The 20,114-nt window shown below is 43.5% G+C and overlaps 2 protein-coding genes across 2 annotated transcripts; one reads left to right on the top strand and one right to left on the bottom strand.

The window, feature by feature from the left end:
* Positions 1-1,201: 1,201 nt before the first annotated feature.
* On the top strand, positions 1,202-4,413 carry LOC127314690 (AP2-like ethylene-responsive transcription factor PLT2). Its single transcript, XM_051345200.2, has 8 exons — positions 1,202-1,549; positions 1,678-1,760; positions 2,714-2,722; positions 2,806-2,900; positions 2,995-3,068; positions 3,146-3,196; positions 3,500-3,582; positions 3,691-4,413. Exons 1-8 carry the CDS (start codon positions 1,305-1,307, stop codon positions 4,137-4,139), a joined length of 1,089 nt encoding a protein of 362 aa, XP_051201160.1. The 5' UTR covers positions 1,202-1,304; the 3' UTR covers positions 4,140-4,413.
* Positions 4,414-4,797: 384 nt separating this feature from the next.
* On the bottom strand, positions 4,798-7,675 carry LOC127314691 (uncharacterized). Its single transcript, XM_051345208.2, has 10 exons — positions 7,505-7,675; positions 7,199-7,359; positions 7,042-7,106; positions 6,881-6,921; positions 6,631-6,719; positions 6,435-6,548; positions 6,239-6,316; positions 5,938-6,003; positions 5,322-5,402; positions 4,798-5,228 (listed from the first exon to the last, which is right to left on the bottom strand). The coding sequence occupies exons 1-10, from the start codon at positions 7,644-7,646 to the stop codon at positions 5,121-5,123; spliced, it is 945 nt and encodes a 314-aa protein (XP_051201168.1). The 5' UTR covers positions 7,647-7,675; the 3' UTR covers positions 4,798-5,120.
* Positions 7,676-20,114: the final 12,439 nt, after the last annotated feature.

The raw sequence follows: 20,114 nt of genomic DNA, 5'->3' as shown, positions 1-20,114 counted from the left end.
AACATCCTCAGTCATTGTCAAAACAATGACATATTCTGCCTTCGTTTGTAGAATCCGTCATAATATTTAGAACTCATCTAAATCTAGCATTGTGCCACCTTTTAATGATCACTTAGCCTAACTGAGATTTGGAATTCATTTTTATATGTGACCAAACTAATATCGGTGCAACAACTTACATCGATTTGTTTGTCATTTCCCCATACAAAACTAATATCATTGGTTCTTCTAAAGCACTCAGGATTATTCTTACTGTTGTCCAATGATCATCATATGAATCATTCTGGTATATGCTCCTAACTCTTTTAGAGCACATGACATCTGATTGTGTACATATTATTCGTGATCTAAAATCACTCATGTGTTTTTGCTCATTGAGTGTCAGATACACTCAAGTCTTGTTAAACCTTCAAATGAAAAGAAAACCTTCTAGGTTTACCATCTCTGAACTAAAACTGCAAAGAAAGAATTAAAATTTGTAGAAACCTATTCACCCCCCTCTAGGTTTACCATCTCTAAACTTTCAGATGGAGACGAGTCCATCCTGTACGCGGGATTGCTGCTGGGATCTGGATTCAGTAGATCAACTTATGCAACCCTACTAGATCTAGGTCGGGAGCATCGTTGGGCACCACATGTATGCGATACCTGCGAGGTGCAACACTTGAGGCACTCGACGTCGCGGGGGAGGACCGCTACTCGACCCCGAGGTCGGCGACGAGTACGACTACATCAACCACGTTCTGGCGGAACTTTAACCGCTATCGTTCGATGAGGGTACGACACCGATATCTCCTCCGTTACTGCATTACTTCCTAGATAGATCATGGACAATTGGAGTACGATAGTTGATTTTTTTGTTTTTGTTTTCTGCTACGAACCCAGCAAGGTTTTCACTCGTGTTTGTCGTTATCTGCGGCGGCGCTAGTGGTATGGGTGAGGTGGATGATCTGGAGCTATGACGGTGGTCCGGAGGTGATGGATATGCCTATCTACCAGGAGTCGTTAACCTTTGCTGAGGAAATGACAATTTTTAGCAGTACCATAACTTTATTTATAGAAATGTAGAAAACAAAACCATAAATCTTTGCGAATAAAATGACATTTTTTTACACCAACACCCAACGCCAGTGGGCTCAGGGCAGAGGCAGCATAGCGACCGTGTGGCATGAAGAGACCGAGCAAAAACAAAGGAGGCAGCTGCACAGTCCCCTTCCAGTTCCACCGTAGCTAGGGTTTCTGCCCAAATCGTCGTGTAATAATCAAGAGACCGTCTTGAAGATTCGCGAAAGAAACCATCGGCGATGGCCACCACCGCCACCGTCCCCTCCCCCTCCCCGGACCCAACACCCACCACCACGCCTCCCTCTCCTCCTCAACACAACCCGCCCTCCTCCGCCGTCCACGGCAGCGAGATCGCGCCGCCCGACCAGCAGCTCGCCGTCGTCGCCGAGGATGGGAAGCCGGGCCCCGGCGGCGGGAAGCTGGTGGCGGAAGCCATGCGCAAGCACGCGGCGCCCCGGTCGTCGCGGTTCCACGGCGTCACCAGGTGGGGGGAAAGAAACCCTAGGGCGGCGTCCCTCACTTGTTCATTCATTCGTTCACAGGCAGGGCTCGCTGTCGTCTCGTCTGTGTTGACTCGATTGTCTCTGCTGTTTGTCACCGGCGGACGTACAGGCTCAAGTGGAGCGGCAAGTTCGAGGCGCACCTCTGGGACAACGCCAGCCAGGTCCAGGGCCGCAAGCGCAAGGGCAAGCACGGTGCGCACTTACTTTTGCAGCCTCACAGCCCAACATCTCCTAGCTTGCCTGCTCAATGCAGAGGCTTCTGATTGTTCAGATTCCTTTCTGTGTTGTACTAGCAATGTAGCAATGGTTTCTTGGAATGCAGACAGCACACTGATTAGAGTTATCAGTGGCGCTCCGATGCGAAATGCCAGGATCAGTTGTTAAACGCACTAGGCAGGCGACACGGTCGCAAACTTAGCACATAATGCCTTACTAGTCAGTTAGACGTGCGCTTAGGAGAGGAGAGCTCGACAGGTTACACGGGACTGCCTCACCTCTCCTTGCGCCTAACCTGGGCGAGGCGGCAGAGTGTTGTAGGACAAAAATATTAGTTGAAAGCGGACTTATTGCGTCTTCGGTTTAGCATGGCAACTTATAAGTTCTATACTTGTTGAAAGCTGCGAGGAAGTTAGACGTGTTTCTTCTATTCATGGAAAGAGAAAACGAAACGGTAGCTTTACATAATGGCAAAGGTGGGTAATTTATTTTAACCCGAATGGCAGTAATTCAATTAGCAAGATCGATTGGCTCTGGTTTATTCATGTACAAAATTAACGGACGGATGATTCTGATTTCCCAGTGCTAATATAGCATCATGCTTGGATTTGTCTATGTGTATGGGAGACAGGACCACATCACTGTTCGAGTGATAAGATATTCATTTTTATGTGTCACATTCAAACCCTTTGCTCATATATCATGATAATTCGTGCGCAAATACGCTTTGTTAAGAAGAGGAAAACCGTATTACGAGATATCTCTGTTCAGGTTTTCTCTTCTTTCTGTAATATATTTGTGCATTGAAAGTATGTAAAATACAATATTTCGTGGCACAGTTTCCTACCATTCTCCTTTACTGATTGTTCTTCTTTGGATTTTCTGCATGGGATCGATTTCTACCTTTGGCTGCCTATGTGGTTCTTCAGTGTATTTAGGTAACTTATGCTGCCTGGTATCATCTACTGCGTCTGTCTGGAACATAAAGCAGCTCAATTTGATCACCGTTTTGTCAATACAGGAAGCTATGTTACTGAAGAGAGTGCCGCAAGAGCACATGACCTTGCAGCTCTGAAATATTGGGGCATAAATCAACACACCAAAATGAATTTCAATGTAAGAACTGTTCTGTAGTTTTGGGGGGTATTGCCAGGAGCTGGCATCTTGATATGCAAGCAAGTGAAATCATTAACTTCTAATTCTTCTCCAGGTTTCTGACTATGAGAAAGAAATTGAGATCATGAAGAACATGAACCAAGATGAATTTGTGGCCTACATAAGGAGGTCTGTCATATAATTCAGTATTTCTGATGTAAAATCTTTGTGTTGGTTTTTGTAACTGCTCAGTATTATTATTTCAGGCAGAGTAGTTGTTTCTCAAGAGGAACTTCAGCATACCGGGGTGTAACAAGGTGCTATTATATGCTTCACAAAAATATATTACTCCCTCCGTTCAATAATTCTTGTCGTGGTTTTAGTTCAATTTGAACCAACACCACGCCAAGAATTATGGAACGAAGGGAGTAATAACTATCCAGCCTGCTGAAATAAATTAGTAGGATTTTTGTTCCCCTTTTTTTCTTTTCTCAACTGAAGATTTTTCTGTTATGCTAAAACTTGTAACTTCAGCGCTCTGACTACTGTCAAATTAGTAGGAGTTTGATCCCTGCATGTTCTATTGCAAGTCTGCCTATCTAATCACTTGGATTAAACAGGCGGAAAGATGGTAAATGGCAAGCACGAATTGGTAGGATTGGTGAGAGTAGAGACACCAAAGACATCTATCTTGGCACATTTGGTGAGTGCTATTTTTTGCTGGCATTTACATTGTATTCGAACTTTTTTTAGTGAGAGAGCGAGTTGCAAACTTGTTCGGAATGAATGAGGAATTGAGCTTGGTTCGCAGAAACTGAAGTGGAGGCAGCTGAAGCTTATGACCTAGCAGCAATTGAGCTCCGTGGTGTTCATGCTGTGACCAACTTTGATATCAGCAATTACTGCGAAGATGGTTTAAAGAGACTTGAAGAAGGCTGTGAAGATGGTTTGAAGAGACTTGAAGAAGGCCGTGAAGATGGTTTGAAGAGACTTGAAGAAGACCGCGAAGATGGTTTGAAGAGACCTGAAGAAGGCCGCGAAGATGGTTTGAAGGGACCTGAAGAAGGCCGCGAAGATGGTTTGAAGGGACCTGAAGAAGGCCGCGAAGATGGTTTGAAGAGACTTGAAGAAGGCTGCCAAGATGGTTTGAAGAGACTTGAAGAAGGCTGCCAAGATGGTTTGAAGAGACTTGAAGAAGGCCCATCCGAGGTAACCAACCTGGAGGATCAACCAGAGGTCACTAAGCTAGCTGGACAATAGATATTAGAAATATCATGTAAATTATTTCGTTACCTTCCATTTGCCTTTTTTCATTGATGATGATCATCAATCTTTTCTCCCCTTTTAGAGTGACGTTTCTGCTTTCATTTTTCCTGCATTTTTTTTCAATGGATCCCTGCGCATTGTTGCCGGTCTGGTGTTTTACCAACTCCTGAATACCTGATGTTGTATTCTGTATTATCATGTAAACTATACATAAATCGTCGATGGTATTTGTAAAAATAACAATGCAATCGGAAGTTCAGTGCTCTAATTTTTGTACCCCTCAGCCCTCAGTCCTATGAAACATGTCTTAAGTATCGTCTAGATATATCTGAAATTAGACAAATCTGAGACATGTTTCACGTGGCCGAGGGAGTACTTAATTTCATTCTTTTACTCTAGTTGTCAATGGTGCATCATTCCACTGCCCCCGTGAATGGTCTTTGATACGTAATAAATATGAAATGTTCCAACTCCTCGTTGTCGTCTGTAATCTTAAGTATATAGTGGTCGTTAGTCTGCAATCTCAAGTATATTGTGGTTGTTAGGTGGTTCGTTCAATGATCTGGATGTAATTTTTATTATGATTGAGATCCTTTCACTGGGTTGAATGTTGATTCGAATGTGATCAAAAGATGTTACAAACAAAATCCCATTTCCCAGAATAGCATGTAAGTTGGAAATTTTTCTGAGTAACAGGAGAGGTGTTACAAATACAGGTTTGATTTTCATCCACAGATTCACGAATCACCAGTACTCACACTGTGGTGTCAAAGTAATTACATTCGAGATCTAGTTCTCTATTGGGGCACGCAGCTGCTATTTCCTCGGCGCTGCCTGGTCTCATTCTTCGCAGAACAAAAGGTTGCCATGGATGTGATGTTGGAATCACGAAAGCATTCCAAGCGTTGCATAATAATGCTTGGACGCAATGGATTAATATCCCCGTGGTGTTCTCTTTGTCCTCCGTCAGTTGCTCTAGTCTTCATTGCAGCCAAGGTCGAGCCTCCGAACTTTCATCTTCCCATTCATCGCTAGTGCGAGGACGTCGTACTCTTCTACATACCACAGCTCCGATACCTTCGCCTGAAACAGTTTTGAGATGTAGACTAACTGATGAATCCTGGCGTATTTGTAGTTCAGGATAAATTTCTGCGACATAAAGCAACAAAGATTTACCTGGAACCCACGGATCTTCCCGTTAACTTGTGCAACGAGGTCATGGAAGAATTTGATGTGATCAAAAGATGTCGTATTCTCCTAAAAGAGTGTAGAACAAATATATATAAAAAGTGATGCCATATGAGACTAGATAAACAAGTACAGGCCATGTTAGCAAAATCAAGCAAACCTTGAGAGTTGAGAGAGTGAGCCAGTAATATTTATTATTGCCTTGGATTAAACTAAACTGTCTACAATGCATGCCTGGTTTAAAACTGTTTCTTTGCATCTAAAACCATGAAATCTGATCGGCTAACTCGAATCGTTATTAATTCTAGACTTCTAGTAAAAATCGTAAAACTCTAGAAGGATGTTGCTATGTATAAATACACTAGAAAACACGGATTAAAACAGTTTTAAAAGGGCACCGCGATGCCAAATGCACGAATAAGAGAAAATGGCACCACGATGCCAAATGCACGAATAAGAGAAATTAGCATGCTTATTTCATTATTATACTGTATTGAAATTGAAAATTCTTGCTAGATCACAGACAAAAGCATAACATCATGAGCCTGTCAAACAATTCAGACACATAAAATAGCAAAGAGAAAGTGTGATTTCAGCGAGATACCTCTTGTGGAAGCTTAGGAGGTCCCAAAATTCGTGCAAAGGAGGTGTGAAGCAGAACAGGGTCATACTGTGACATGCATAAAATCAGCTTAGTCAACGGATCATCGACATGTGGGAAATAACAAGCAGACAGCAATCCGTATATGTAGAACCACTAGAATCAATCCTGAACACTGAACTTCGTAAAATGCTAGGTCAGTCAGTAGACGAAAGTTGTGTGCTCTTCTCAATGCGGTCATGCCAAGATTGATGCTATCTGTTAAAAATGGATCAGGTCACGAAAATCTAATAATTGCTCTCACCAATTGCTTTTGAGGTGCTCGAGGGAGAGCCTCTCTCAATTTTGAGCGGATGTCGGCAGGATCAGTACCAGATTCAACCTAAAAAGACCAAATCAAATAACCTATTTCAGTCTGAATACTTGTAAACTAGACGATGGAACACTTCCGCTCAACATGTCATCTGTCAGTAGAATAGGGTGTTTTAAGTGATCCAAACCTGCCACAGGCCAAGAAGAACTCCAGTTGATGTCAAGACCACTTGATCCAAGACAATTTGAATGGGACAAACAGCCTTGGTAACTCTTTTTACAGAATCGACTTCGGCTTCAATCTCAACAATACCGCAGATAGATACATCAGTAAAAGCTGTAATCCCATGCTCACATAGATCACAATCGGATGACAATATTTACCTCATCCTTGGATGCTAAGATTGGCTCCAGGTGATGGGAGGCATGAAACATACTGAAGTGATACATACTCGAATTTTGGAACCAGATAACTGGCAATAAGAAATGAGCCCAGCGAAGTAAATCAAAATCCAGTGCTTAAACAAAGGTGCAGCTTAAGGTTCCAAAATGATACTCGCGCTGCTGCCTCGGAAACACTAGATGAAATTCTACGACTATGTTTTGTTTCAAGGATCACATAGCAAAACCTTACCTTTGTCAAAATAAGGAAGAAATACTTCCTTCACAGCCTTCCTGCAAGTCCAAATCGTACTCAATTAGCAATATTATCATCTCTGGTTGGCCTATTGCAGCCAAATCAAATCCATGTCAGCAACAATGGCAGCTTATTCGCAACGAAGTCTCATCACTTACGATATGACGGCGGCGAACTCTGGGTCCAGGTAGAGCACGTTCGCGCGCACCGGTGGGTCGGCGGCCTGACGATGAGAGCAGCCGCATTTCAGAAAACAAAACCCATGCATGCCATGCGCAACCGAGAAGGGGGAGCAGAGGGCGGAGAAACCTTGACCTTGAGCTTGGGCACGACGGCGCCGTCTCTGACGTCGAAGAGGTCCGAGAGCGTGAGCGACTGCGACGTCTCGCCGCCCTCCAAGAACGCGGCGCCGCGCTCGTCGAGATCCCGCCCCATCCTGCCGTACAGCTCGGCGCGCCGGGACGACACGGAGGTCCCTGGGGCAACCAAGAAAAAGAAAAAGAAAAAGGCGCAAGATTTCATAGCCTGGCACAGCATAGAAGGTGGAAGAAGACATCCGAGAAAACCGGAGGGGAGGAAACGATGAAGAACTGCGAGCGGGGTGGGGGGAGAGAGAATTACGAGGGGTTGGGGTAGCGTAAGGGTCCATGGGCGGGCGGCGCTGGAGGAGGACGATGAGGATGAGGATGGCGGCCGCTAGGAACCAGACGGCGCTGGCCGGAGATCTGAAGCGGGTGGAGCCGCTCCAGGCTTTCGTGGCCATCAATGGCAGTTAGGCGTGTGTTCAGGTGCAGTCTGTCGATTTTCTAGTAGCATCGACATCGATGTCATCAGTCCTCTTTACCACGACTTTCTACTCATTTATTTTACGCATTTTATTTTGCCTTGAAGAACTTTATTTTGTTTTCACAGAAAGTTTACATCCGTGCTCCTCGTATGAAAATGTTTGAGTTGAAGATGATGGCTTAAACATTGTTTATGGAGATTTGACTCTATTGGTACAAAGAATCATCGTTGTTTCGATTATAAAGAAGATCAAAACGACACATGTTGGTTCAAAAAAGAAAATGCCTAAGTCGCTTTCGAGGGTGGCCGTATGAAACCCTAGCTGCTGCCGCCTTTATATCTCCTTTCCTTTGTGTCCACCTTGCCACTGACGGATGGGTGGACGGAGCTTGCTCCTTGTGTTGCAGGAGTCCACAAAATCGTGTTGGAATGGCCCAAGAAGACGCGCACATCGGCGGAGGTTGGCGGAGGGTCTCAACCGCTTAGGTTTTCTCGATGGCGGTAGTGCCGCTGCGGCTTCAATGGTAGTGCGACGATTGACTAGAGGCTCCTAATCACGCGAACCCTAATTAGCAACAATGGTGGATCTATCTGGTTCATATTTCCCGGTGGCGACAACAACGGAGGCACATCTTCGTAATCCCTCGCAGGAGACAATTTTCCACCTCACATGGCGGTGGTGGGCTCGATACATTCGGACGTCGGTTGCCTCCAAGGTGTTCACGCGCACGTCGGCTATTTTGATATCTGCGACGCGGCCCCAAGTGACATAGACATCCCCAATGGACCTGCCGAAGATGGTACCCGGGGTTTACTGAAGGCCCACAGGTCGAAGATTATGAAGTTCGGAAGCCCAATTAGTTGTTAAGGAAAGATAGAGTTGTATTAGGAAATACAGAGATTTGTAACTTTACGGGTTACTCAGAGAGTCTCCCGGAATATGTAAACTTGTGTGATACGATACCCTCGGCTCCGCCTCCTATATAAGGGGGAGTCGAGTGACAAAGAGATGATCGATTTCATTGTCAACCTAACCCTAGTTTCTTAATCGTCGAGTACTTTTCGGCTGACACCCTCGAGATCTACTTGCCCTCTACTTCCAACTAAACCCTAGTCTACAATCTGTAAGCATTGATAAGTTAATCCCTTGTCAATTGGTGCCGTCTGTGGGAATTAGAGGCGACAAGGAGCTGATCTCGATGGCACGTTCAAGATCGTCGACTTCTTTGGTAGCAAGCAACGCGATGGATAGAGGTAAACGGATCGAAACTGATCTAGTCGATTTTGTTCCTCACCCGTCCTCCCGTTTGGATGCATATGCGTATTTGGAGGATCCTATGGAGATGACGTTCGGAAGATTCCACTTCCGTATCGAGAAAGAAGGATCGTATCGTCTCGAGATTCCGGTTTCGTCGGGATTGTCAGCGGTCGATTCCGATCTTTCGGACTCGTCGTCATCATTCGAGACAGGCGACGAGGAGATCTCGCCACCACGCTTCATCGAATCTACGCCAAGCGACAAGCTTGTCAAGATCTTTGGCGACATGTCCTTCGAGTCGTATGCGGACTCCAGTATAAGCAGCGACTCTGACAGCATCGACAGTTTCGGCTTCCTCGACAGATCCACTATAGTTGGAGAGGTCTTCGCCGATCTATATGACGGTGTCACCAATTCCGACAAAGGTCAAAATTCAAAATACCATCAGATCTATGCAATCGGAGATACAAGCCGACCACAGGAGGAGACATCAGAGAACTTCGATGACGCGGAAAATCCATATGTCGATCCCTCCGATCTCACACGAGATTTGGGAACCAAATATATCGGACCTGGAACACGAGAGATGGTGCAATTTCCACAGATAGTGTGGGACAGAGTCGCAAGACCTATTAATGGCACCGAGCCAATGACTGTAACCGTGACAGCTGAAGAGTTACAAGCATATCAATATAGACTCGCCCGCACTAGGCGGGAGCTCGAAAAACAGAAAATCGAGTTGGATAGGAGGCAAGCTACAGCTTCTGCGTCAAGCAAAAGAAGAGCAGAGTTGAGGCGACAATCAGGCACTTCAGGAAGCAGTCATAGAGAAGCTCGGAACAGGGCAAGATCTCGATTGCAAAATATACCTGAGGCTGAAAGGGAGAACTTAGTTCAAAACCTCGACATGTCCTTTATGTCGATAGACACAAGGGGAGATATTATTCCCGAAACACCGGAAGCAAAATATATGGCGACACAAGCTTACATCTTGGCGTCCAGACCACCTCCCGGAAATCCAAGGGAAGCATTGTATAACATGGCCATGGCAGGAGTTGGAGTCATGGGAACAGCGTTCGCAGGCACGCCTCCCGAAGGTTCTGCAAGGCAAAATAGTCCACTACCCACCGCAGCGGTGCAAGATCCCGCAAGAATGAGTGGGGCAAGAGACGCAGAAACCCAAGCAAGATCTGACAGAGCACGACGGGAAAGAAGGGAACGTAAGGCACTCACCAGAGGTTGACGAAGAGGATTTGTGCGGGCTCCCGTGTTTTACGAGACGAGTTCGCAAAACTCGAGTTCCATCGGGATTTAAGCTACCCGATAATTACAAAAAAATCGACGGCCTGCAAGATCCTGAGGATTGGTTAGTTGATTATCTCGAGACGGTGAAGCTGATAGGTGGAACTAGAGCAACAACCATGTAGAGTATTCAAGTACACTTGAGTGGAGCCGCACAATCGTGGATAAAGAAGCTGCCTCCTGGATCTGTCGACGGCTGGGAAAGTTTTGAGGACATATTCGTGAAGAATTTCCGATCCACGTGCAAGAAACCTGCATCGCTGGAGCAGTTGAGGGCTTGCAGACAGAAGCACGACGAATCAATGAGGACGTATATCCATAGGTAGAACATCATCAAAAACTTGGTGGAGAATATATCCGACGAGAGAGCAATAGATGCATTTGTTGCTGGTATTCGAAGGAGGGACTTTGTCGGGGATCTGGGAAGAACCAACCCAAAAACAATATCAACACTCATGGAGATAGCGAATCGGTGGGCAGATGGATAAGATGCTGTTCACAACAAGCGGCACAGGTCACCCGAGGAGGATCGCAGTCGAAACTTTAAAAAGAGGCGACGATTTCCTCGGCAATTCTCAAGTTACGACGCTCTTGGCCAAATATCGGCTGGGTTTCGTGGAAACAGTGGAGGAAACAATCGAGATGATCATCAAAGGAGTGGCGATCAGCGTAGCGATTACAAGGACGATTCCCGTCCTAGTAGACAAAATAGTGGACCAAGGTTTCAGAGGCCGTACGTCTCACCCGTTGACCTTTTAAATGGACCATGCCAAATGCACTTCTACCTCGACAACAATGGAAAGAGGCAGTCATGGCATCTGCAGAAGGATTGTCGAACTTTTCAAGCAATGCAGAGATTTGCAGGGCATGCCAACACACAGGCAATAAATAGAAACCCTCAGGGGTCGAGAAGTGAGATCCACCTTCCACCTCCACCCGCAATTACAGATGCAAATCGTCATCGGTTACAAATAGCAGCGGCTCCAAACCCACCTCCTTATATCGACACCAGTGGCGTTGTCTCGATGATTCAGAAAGCCAGGCCATCCAACAGAGCTCAGAAAGTAATTTTGCGACAAGTGTTCATGGCAGAAAAGATGCCTCCACCAACAATTGGGTACCTGAATTGGCCGGGGCAAGACATTGGCTTCACCATAGCAGACCATCCGCAGCAAGTTCCTCGACCAGGGCAATCAGCATTGATTCTACCACCGGTGATCGCCGGATTCGATGTTTCACGAGTATTCATAGATGGAGGCAGCAGTTTAAACCTCATGTACGCATATACATTGAGGAAAATGAACATATCCCTGGCGAACCTAAAACCAACTGACAGACTTTTCCATGGGATCACGCCAGACAAGCCGAGTTATCCGCTGGGGAAGATCAATCTCGATGTTCAGTTTGGGACCCGAGAGAACTACAGGATAGAAAGGCTAGAGTTCGAAGTTGTGGACTTCCCGTCGCAGTATCACGCTTTGTTGGGACGACCAGCTTATGCCAGGTTTATGGCGGTACCACATTACACATACTTACTATGGAGGCTCCCTGGACCTAAGGGACCGATTACGGTAAAAGGCAGTTTCGCATTAGCTGATAAGTGCGACAAGGATTTCCACCGGCTGTTAGAAACTTTCGGGATGCTGATACGTCTCCAACGTATCGATAATTTCTTATGTTCCATGCCACTTTATTGATGATACCTACATGTTTTATGCATACTTTATGTCATATTTATGCATTTTCCGGCACTAACCTATTAACAAGATGCCGAAGAGCCAGTTGTTGTTTTCTGCTGTTTTTGGTTTCAGAAATCCTAGTAAGGAAATATTCTCGGAATTGGACGAAATCAACGCCCAGGGGCCTATTTTTCCACGAAGCTTCCAGAAGTCCGAAGAGGAGACGAAGTGGGGCCACGGGGCGCCGCCACAGTAGGGCGGCGCGGCCTACAGGGGCCCCGCGTGGCCCTGCTGTGTGGGGCCCCCGTGACGCCTCTTGACCTGCCCTTCCGCCTACTTAAAGCCTTCGTCGCGAAACCCCCAATACCGAGAGCCACGATACGGAAAACCTTCCAGAGACGCCGCCGCCGCCAATCCCATCTCGGGGGATTCAGGAGATCGCCTCCGGCACCCTGCCGGAGAGGGGAATCATCTCCCGGAGGACTCTTCACCGCCATGGTCGCCTCCGGAGTGATGAGTGAGTAGTTCACCCCTAGACTATGGGTCCATAGCAGTAGCTAGATGGTCGTCTTCTCCTAAATTGTGCTTCATTGTTGGATCTTGTGAGCTGCCTAACATGATCAAGATCATCTATCTGTAATGCTATATGTTGTGTTTGTTGGGATCCGATGAATAGAGAATACTATGCTATGTTGATTGTCAATCTATTATCTATGTGTTGTTTATGATCTTGCATGCTCTCCGTTACTAGTAGAGGCTCTGGCCAAGTTTTTGCTTGTAACTCCAAGAGGGAGTATTTATGCTCGATAGTGGGTTCATGCCTCCATTAAATCTGGGACAGTGACAGAAAGTTCTAAGGTTGTGGATGTGCTGTTGTCACTAGGAATAAAACATCGATGCTATGTCTAAGGATGTAGTTGTTGATTACATTACGCACCATACTTAATGCAATTGTCTGTTGTTTGCAACTTAATACTGGAAGGGGTTCGGATGATAACCTGAAGGTGGACTTTTTAGGCATAGATGCATGCTGGATAGCGTCTATGTACTTTGTCGTAATGCCCAATTAAATGTCACAATACTCATCATATCATGTATGTGCATGGTCATGCCCTCTTTATTTGTCAATTGCCCAATTGTAATTTGTTCACCCAACATGCTTATTCTTATCGGAGAGACGCCTCTAGTGAACTATGGACCCCGGTCCATTCTTTTAATCGAATACAATCTACTGCAATACTTGTTCTACTGTTTTCTGCAAACAATCATCATCCACACTATACATCTAATCCTTTGTTACAGCAAGCCGGTGAGATTGACAACCTCACTGTCACGTTGGGGCAAAGTAATTTGGTTGTGTTGTGCAGGTTCCACGTTGGCGCCGGAATCCCTGGTGTTGCGCCGCACTACACTCCGCCGCCATCAACCTTCAACGTGCTTCTTGGCTCCTACTGGTTCGATAAACCTTGGTTTCTTACTGAGGGAAAACTTGCCGTTGTACGCATCACACCTTCCTCTTGGGGTTCCCAACGGACGCGTGTTGTACGCGTATTAAGCTCTTTTTCTGGCGCCGTTGCCGGGGAGATCAAGACACGCTGCAAGGGGAGTCTCCACCTCCAATCTCTTTACTTTGTTTTTGTCTTGCTTTATTTTATTTACTACTTTGTTTGCTGCACAACAAAATAAAAAAAATTAGTTGCTAGTTTTACTTTATTTGCTATCTTGTTTGCTATACTAAAAACACAAAAAAATTAGTTACTTGCATTTACTTTATCTAGTTTGCTTTATTTACTGTTGCTAAAATGGGTACTCCTGAAAATACTAAGTTCTGTGACTTCACAACCACAAATAATAATGATTTCTTATGCACACCTATTGCTCCACCTGCTACTACAGCGGAATTCTTTGAAATTAAACCTGCTTTACTGAATCTTGTTATGCGAGAGCAATTTTCTGGTGTTAGTTCTAATGATGCTGCTGCCCATCTTAATAATTTTGTTGAACTATGTGAAATGCAAAAGTATAAGGATGTAGATGGTGACATTATAAAATTAAAATCGTTTCCTTTCTCATTAAGAGGAAGAGCTAAAGATTGGTTGCTATCCCTGTCTAAGAATAGTATTGATTCATGGACTAAATGCAAGGATGCTTTTATTGGTAGATATTATCCTCCTGCTAAAATTATATCTTTGAGAAGTAGCATAATGAATTTTAAACAATTGAATAATGAGCGTGTTGCACAAGCGTGGGAAAGAATGAAATCTTTGGTTAAAAATTGCCCAACCCATGGACTGACTACTTGGATGATCATCCAAACCTTTTATGCAGGATTGAATTTTTCTTCGCGGAACTTATTGGATTCAGCTGCTGGAGGTACCTTTATGTCCATCACTCTAGGCGAGGCAACAAAGCTTCTTGATAATATGATGATTAATTACTCTGAATGGCACACGGAAAGAGCTCCACAAGGTAAGAAGGTAAATTTTGTCGAAGAAACCACCTCTTTGAGTGATAAGATTGATGCTATTATGTCTATGCTTGTGAATGGTAGGACTAATGTTGATCCTAATAATGTTCCGTTAGCTTCATTGGTTGCTCAATAAGAACATGTTGATGTAAACTTCATTAAAAATAATAATTTCAACAACAATGCTTACCGGAACAATTCTAGTAACAACTATAGGCCATATCCTTATAATAATGGCAACGGCTATGGTAATTCTTATGGGAATTCTTACAACAATAATAGGAATTCACCCCCTGGACTTGAAGCCATGCTTAAAGAATTTATTAGTACACAAACTGCTTTTAACAAATCTGTTGAAGAAAAGCTTGGGAAAATTGATATACTTGCTTCTAAAGTCGATAGTCTTGCTGCTGATGTTGATCTTTTGAAATCGAAAGTTATGCCTAATGAAAATAATGATATTAAGTCATTTGCTACAGCAAACGCCATCCAAGTTAGAATTAAGGAGAATATAAGATTGATGGCCGAATTGCGTGCTAGGTGGGAAAGAGAAGAAAATGCTAAAGATAACATATAGCTAAAGTTTGGACTATTACCACCACTAGTAATGCTAATGCTCCACATTTTTCTGCACCTCCTACTATTAATGGTAAAATAATTGGTGTTGGCAATGTTTCCACTTCTAATGCAAAGCCTGCAAAACTGCCGGAAACTGCTAAAACTGCTGAAACTGCGTGTGATAAAACTGTTGAATTTTTTTTCCAACATTGGGGACAATGATCCCATTGCTTTAGATTATAATGGTTTGGATTTTGATGATTGCCACATCTCTGAAGTTATAAAGTTCTTACAAAAACTTGCTAAGAGTCCTAATGCTAGTGCTATAAATTTGGCCTTTACAAAACAAATTACAAATGCTCTCATAAAAGCTAGAGAAGAGAAATTAAATCACGAAACTTCTATTCCTAGGAAATTAGAGGATGGTTGGGAGCCCATCATTAAGATTAAGGTCAATGACTATGATTGTAATGCTTTATGTGATCTTGGTGCAAGTATTTCCGTTATGCCTAGAAAAATCTATAACATGCTTGACTTGCCACCATTGAAAAATTGTTATTTGGATGTTAATCTTGCTGATTATTCTACAAAGAAACCTTTGGGGAGAGTTGATAATGTTCGCATTACCGTTAACAATAACCTTGTCCCCGTTGATTTTGTTGTCTTGGATATTGAATGCAATGCATCTTGTCCCATTATATTGGGAAGACCTTTTCTTCGAACTGTTGGTGCTATTATTGATATGAAGGAAGGTAATATTAAATATCAATTTTCTCTCAAGAAAGGTATGGAACACTTCCCTAGAAAGAGAATGAAGTTACCTTTTGATTCTATCATTAGAAAAAATTATGATGTTGATGCTTCGTCTCTTGATAATACTTGATACACACTTTCTGCGCCTAGCTGAAAGGCGTTAAAGAAAAGCGCTTATGGGAGATAACCCATGATTTTACTACTGCACTTTTATTTTATATTTGAGTCTTGGAAGTTGTTACTACTGTAGCAACCTCTCCTTATCTTAGTTTTGTTGCATTGTTGTGCCAAGTAAAGTCTTTGATAGTAAGGTTCATACTAGATTTGGATTACTGCGCAGAAACAGATTTCTTGCTGTCACGAATCTGGGCCTAATTCTCTGTACGTAACTCAGAAAACTATGCCAATTTACGTGACTGATCCTCAGATATGTACGCAACTTTCATTAAATTTGAGCATTTTCATTTGAGCAAGTCTGGTGCCTCTTAGAAATTCGTCTTTACGAACTGTTCTGTTTTGACAGATTCTGCCTTTTATTTCGCATTGCCTATTTTGCTATGCTTGATGGATTTTTCGATTCCATTAACTTTCAGTAGCTTTGTGCAATGTCCAGAAGTGTTAAGAATGATTATGTCACCTCTGAACATGTGAGTTTTTGATTGTGCACTAACCCTCTAATGAGTTGTTTTGAGTTTGGTGTGGAGGAAGTTTTCAAAGATCAAGAGAGGGAGATGATACAATATGATCAAGGAGAGTGAAAGCTCTAAGCTTGGGGATGCCCCGGTGGTTCACCCCTGCATATTTCAAGAATACTCAAGCGTCTAAGCTTGGGGATGCCCAAGCATCCCCTTCTTCATCGATAACATTATCAGGTTCCTCTAGTGAAACTATATTTTTATTCCATCACATCTTATGTACTTTGCTTGGAGCGTCTGTTTGTTTTTGTTTTTGTTTTGTTTGAATAAAGATGGATCCTAGCATTCATTGTGTGGGAGAGAGACACGCTCCGCTGTTGCATATGGACAAATATGTCCTTAGGCTTTACTCATAGTGTTCATGGCGAAGGTTGAATCTTCTTCGTTAATTTGTTATATGGTTGGAAACGGGAAATGCTACATGTAGTAATTGGTAAAATGTCTTGAATAATTTGATACTTGGAAATTGTTGTGCTGATGTTTAAGCTCTTGCATCATATACTTTGCACCTATTAATGAAGAAATACATAGAGCTTGCTAAAATTTGGTTTGCATAATTGGTCTCTCTAAGGTCTGGATAATTTCTAGTAAGGGTCGAACAACAAGGAAGACGGTATAGAGTCTTATAATGCTTACAATATGTCTTTTATGTGAGTTTTGCTGTACCGGTTCATACTTGTGTTTGTTTCAAATAACCTTGCTAGCCTAAGCCTTGTATCGAGAGGGAATACTTCTCATGCATCCAAAATCCTTGAGCCAAACACTATGCCACTTGTGTCCACCATACCTACCTACTACATGGTATTTCTCCGCCATTCCAAAGTAAATTGCTTGAGTGCTACCTTTAAATTTCTATCCTTTATCTTTGCAATATATAGCTCATGGGACAAATAGCCTAAAAACTATTGTGGTATTGAATATGTACTTATGCATTTTATTTCTTATAAGTTGCTTGTTGTGCGATAACCATGTTCCTAGGGACGCCATCAACTACTCTTTGTTGAATATAATGTGAGTTGCTATGCATGTCCGTCTTGTCTGAAGTAAGGGCGATTTACCATGAGTTGAATGGTTTGAGCATGCATACTGTTAGAGAAGAACATTGGGCCGCTAGCTAAAGCCATGATCCATGGTGGAAGTTTCAGTTTTGGACAAATATCCTCAATCTCATATGAGAAAATTAATTATTGTTGAATGCTTAAGCATTAAAGAGGAGTCCATTATCTGTTGTCTATGTTGTCCCGGTATGGATGTCTAAGTTGAGAATAATCAAAAGCGAGAAATCCAATGCGAGCTTTCTCCTTAGACCTTTGTACAAAGTGCATAGAGGTACCCCTTTGTGACACTTGGTTAAAACATATGTATTGCGGTGATAATCCAGGTAATCCGAGCTAATTAGGACAAGGTGCGGGCACTATTAGTATACTATGCATGAGGCTTGCAACTTGTAGGATATAATTTACATGATGCATATGCTTTATTACTACCGTTGATAAAATTGTTTCTTGTTTTCAAAATCAAAGCTCTAGCACAAATATAGCAATCGATGCTTCCCTCTGCGAAGGGCCTTTCTTCTACTTTTATATTGAGTCAGTTCACCTATTTCTCTCCATCTCAAGAAGCAAACACTTGTGTGAACTGTGCATTGATTCCTACATACTTGCATATTGCACTTGTTATATTACTTTATGTTGACAATATCCATGAGATATACATGCTACAAGTTGAAAGCAACCGCTGAAACTTAATCTTCCTTTGTGTTGCTTCAATATCTTTACTTTGAAATTATTGCTTTATGAGTTAACTCTTATGCAAGACTTATTGATGCTTGTCTTGAAAGTACTATTCATGAAAAGTCTTTGCTATATGATTCAGTTGTTTACTCATTGCATTACCATTGTCTTGGATCACTGCATTCATTACATGTGCTTTACAATAGTATGATCAAGATTATGATGGCATGTCACTCCAGAAATTATCTTTGTTATCGTTTACCTACTCGGGACGAGCAGGAACTAAGCTTGGGGATGCTGATACGTCTCCAACGTATCGATAATTTCTTATGTTCCATGCCACTTTATTGATGATACCTACATGTTTTATGCATACTTTATGTCATATTTATGCATTTTCCGGCACTAACCTATTAACAAGATGCCGAAGAGCCGATTCTTGCTTTTTCTGCTGTTTTTGGTTTCAGAAATCCTAGTAAGGAAATATTCTCGGAATTGGACGAAATCAACGCCCAGGGGCCTATTTTTCCACGAAGCTTCCAGAAGTCCGAAGAGGAGATGAAGTGGGGCCACGGGGCGCCGCCACAGTAGGGCGGCGCGGCCTACAGGGGGCCCACGCGGCCCTGTTGTGTGGGGCCCCCGTGACGCCTCTTGACCTGCCCTTCCGCCTACTTAAAGCCTTCGTCGCGAAACCCCCAGTACCGAGAGCCACGATACGGAAAACCTTCCAGAGACGCCGCCGCCGCCAATCCCATCTCGGGGGATTCAGGAGATCGCCTCCGGCACCCTGCCGGAGAGGGGAATCATCTCCCGGAGGACTCTTCACCGCCATGGTCGCCTCCGGAGTGATGAGTGAGTAGTTCACCCCTGGACTATGGGTCCATAGCAGTAGCTAGATGGTCGTCTTCTCCTAAATTGTGCTTCATTGTTGGATCTTGTGAGCTGCCTAACATGATCAAGATCATAAATCTGTAATGCTATATGTTGTGTTTGTTGGGATCCGATGAATAGAGAATACTATGCTATGTTGATTATCAATCTATTATCTATGTGTTGTTTATGATCTTGCATGCTCTCCGTTACTAGTAGAGGCTCTGGCCAAGTTTTTGCTTGTAACTCCAAGAGGGAGTATTTATACTCGATAGTGGGTTCATGCCTCCATTAAATCTGGGATAGTGACAGAAAGTTCTAAGGTTGTGGATGTGCTGTTGCCACTAGGGATAAAACATCGATGCTATGTCTAAGGATGTAGTTGTTGATTACATTACGCACCATACTTAATGGAATTGTCTGTTGTTTGCAACTTAATACTGGAAGGGGTTCGGATGATAACCTGAAGGTGGACTTTTTAGGCATAGATGCATGCTGGATAGCGGTCTATGTACTTTGTCGTAATGCCCAATTAAATCTCACAATACTCATCATACCATGTATGTGCATGGTCATGCCCTCTTTATTTGTCAATTGCCCAATTGTAATTTGTTCACCCAACATGCTTATTCTTATCAGAGAGACGCCTCTAGTGAACTGTGGACCCCAGTCCATTCTTTTAATCGAATACAATCTACTGCAATACTTGTTCTACTGTTTTCTGCAAACAATCATCATCCACACTATACATCTAATACTTTGTTACAGCAAGCCGGTGAGATTGACAACCTCACTGTCACGTTGGGGCAAAGTAATTTGGTTGTGTTGTGCAGGTTCCACGTTGGCGCCGGAATCCCTGGTGTTGCGCCGCACTACACTCCGCCGCCATCAACCTTCAACATGCTTCTTGGCTCCTACTGGTTCGATAAACCTTGGTTTCTTACTGAGGGAAAACTTGCCGCTGTACGCATCACACCTTCCTCTTGGGGTTCCCAACGAACGCGTGCTGTGCGCGTATCAGATGCAAGCAGAGTACATGGCGTCAAGGTTGACAACTGACTATGATGTGCTGCCAGATGTCGGGAGGCCACTCAAGGAGCCAACCTTTGACACTACCAAAAATTCTAAGG

Source organism: Lolium perenne, chromosome 7 (assembly GCF_019359855.2).
Source record: "Lolium perenne isolate Kyuss_39 chromosome 7, Kyuss_2.0, whole genome shotgun sequence".
Taxonomy (NCBI): domain Eukaryota; kingdom Viridiplantae; phylum Streptophyta; class Magnoliopsida; order Poales; family Poaceae; genus Lolium; species Lolium perenne.
This window is presented reverse-complemented; position numbering and strand designations above follow the sequence as displayed.

Excerpts from the sequence above, each read along its gene's own strand:
- LOC127314690 (XM_051345200.2), top strand. The coding sequence starts at position 1,305 with ATGGCCACCACCGCCACCGTCCCCTCCCCCTCCCCGGACCCAACACCC. Across the intron at positions 2,901-2,994 it reads ACACCAAAATGAATTTCAAT|GTTTCTGACTATGAGAAAGA; the intron begins GTAAGAACTGTT and ends ATTCTTCTCCAG. Across the intron at positions 3,197-3,499 it reads GCATACCGGGGTGTAACAAG|GCGGAAAGATGGTAAATGGC; the intron begins GTGCTATTATAT and ends TGGATTAAACAG.
- LOC127314691 (XM_051345208.2), bottom strand. The coding sequence starts at position 7,646 with ATGGCCACGAAAGCCTGGAGCGGCTCCACCCGCTTCAGATCTCCGGCC. Across the intron at positions 6,720-6,880 it reads TCTTCCTTATTTTGACAAAG|TTATCTGGTTCCAAAATTCG; the intron begins GTAAGGTTTTGC and ends TCTTATTGCCAG. Across the intron at positions 6,549-6,630 it reads TCTTAGCATCCAAGGATGAG|ATTGAAGCCGAAGTCGATTC; the intron begins GTAAATATTGTC and ends GGTATTGTTGAG.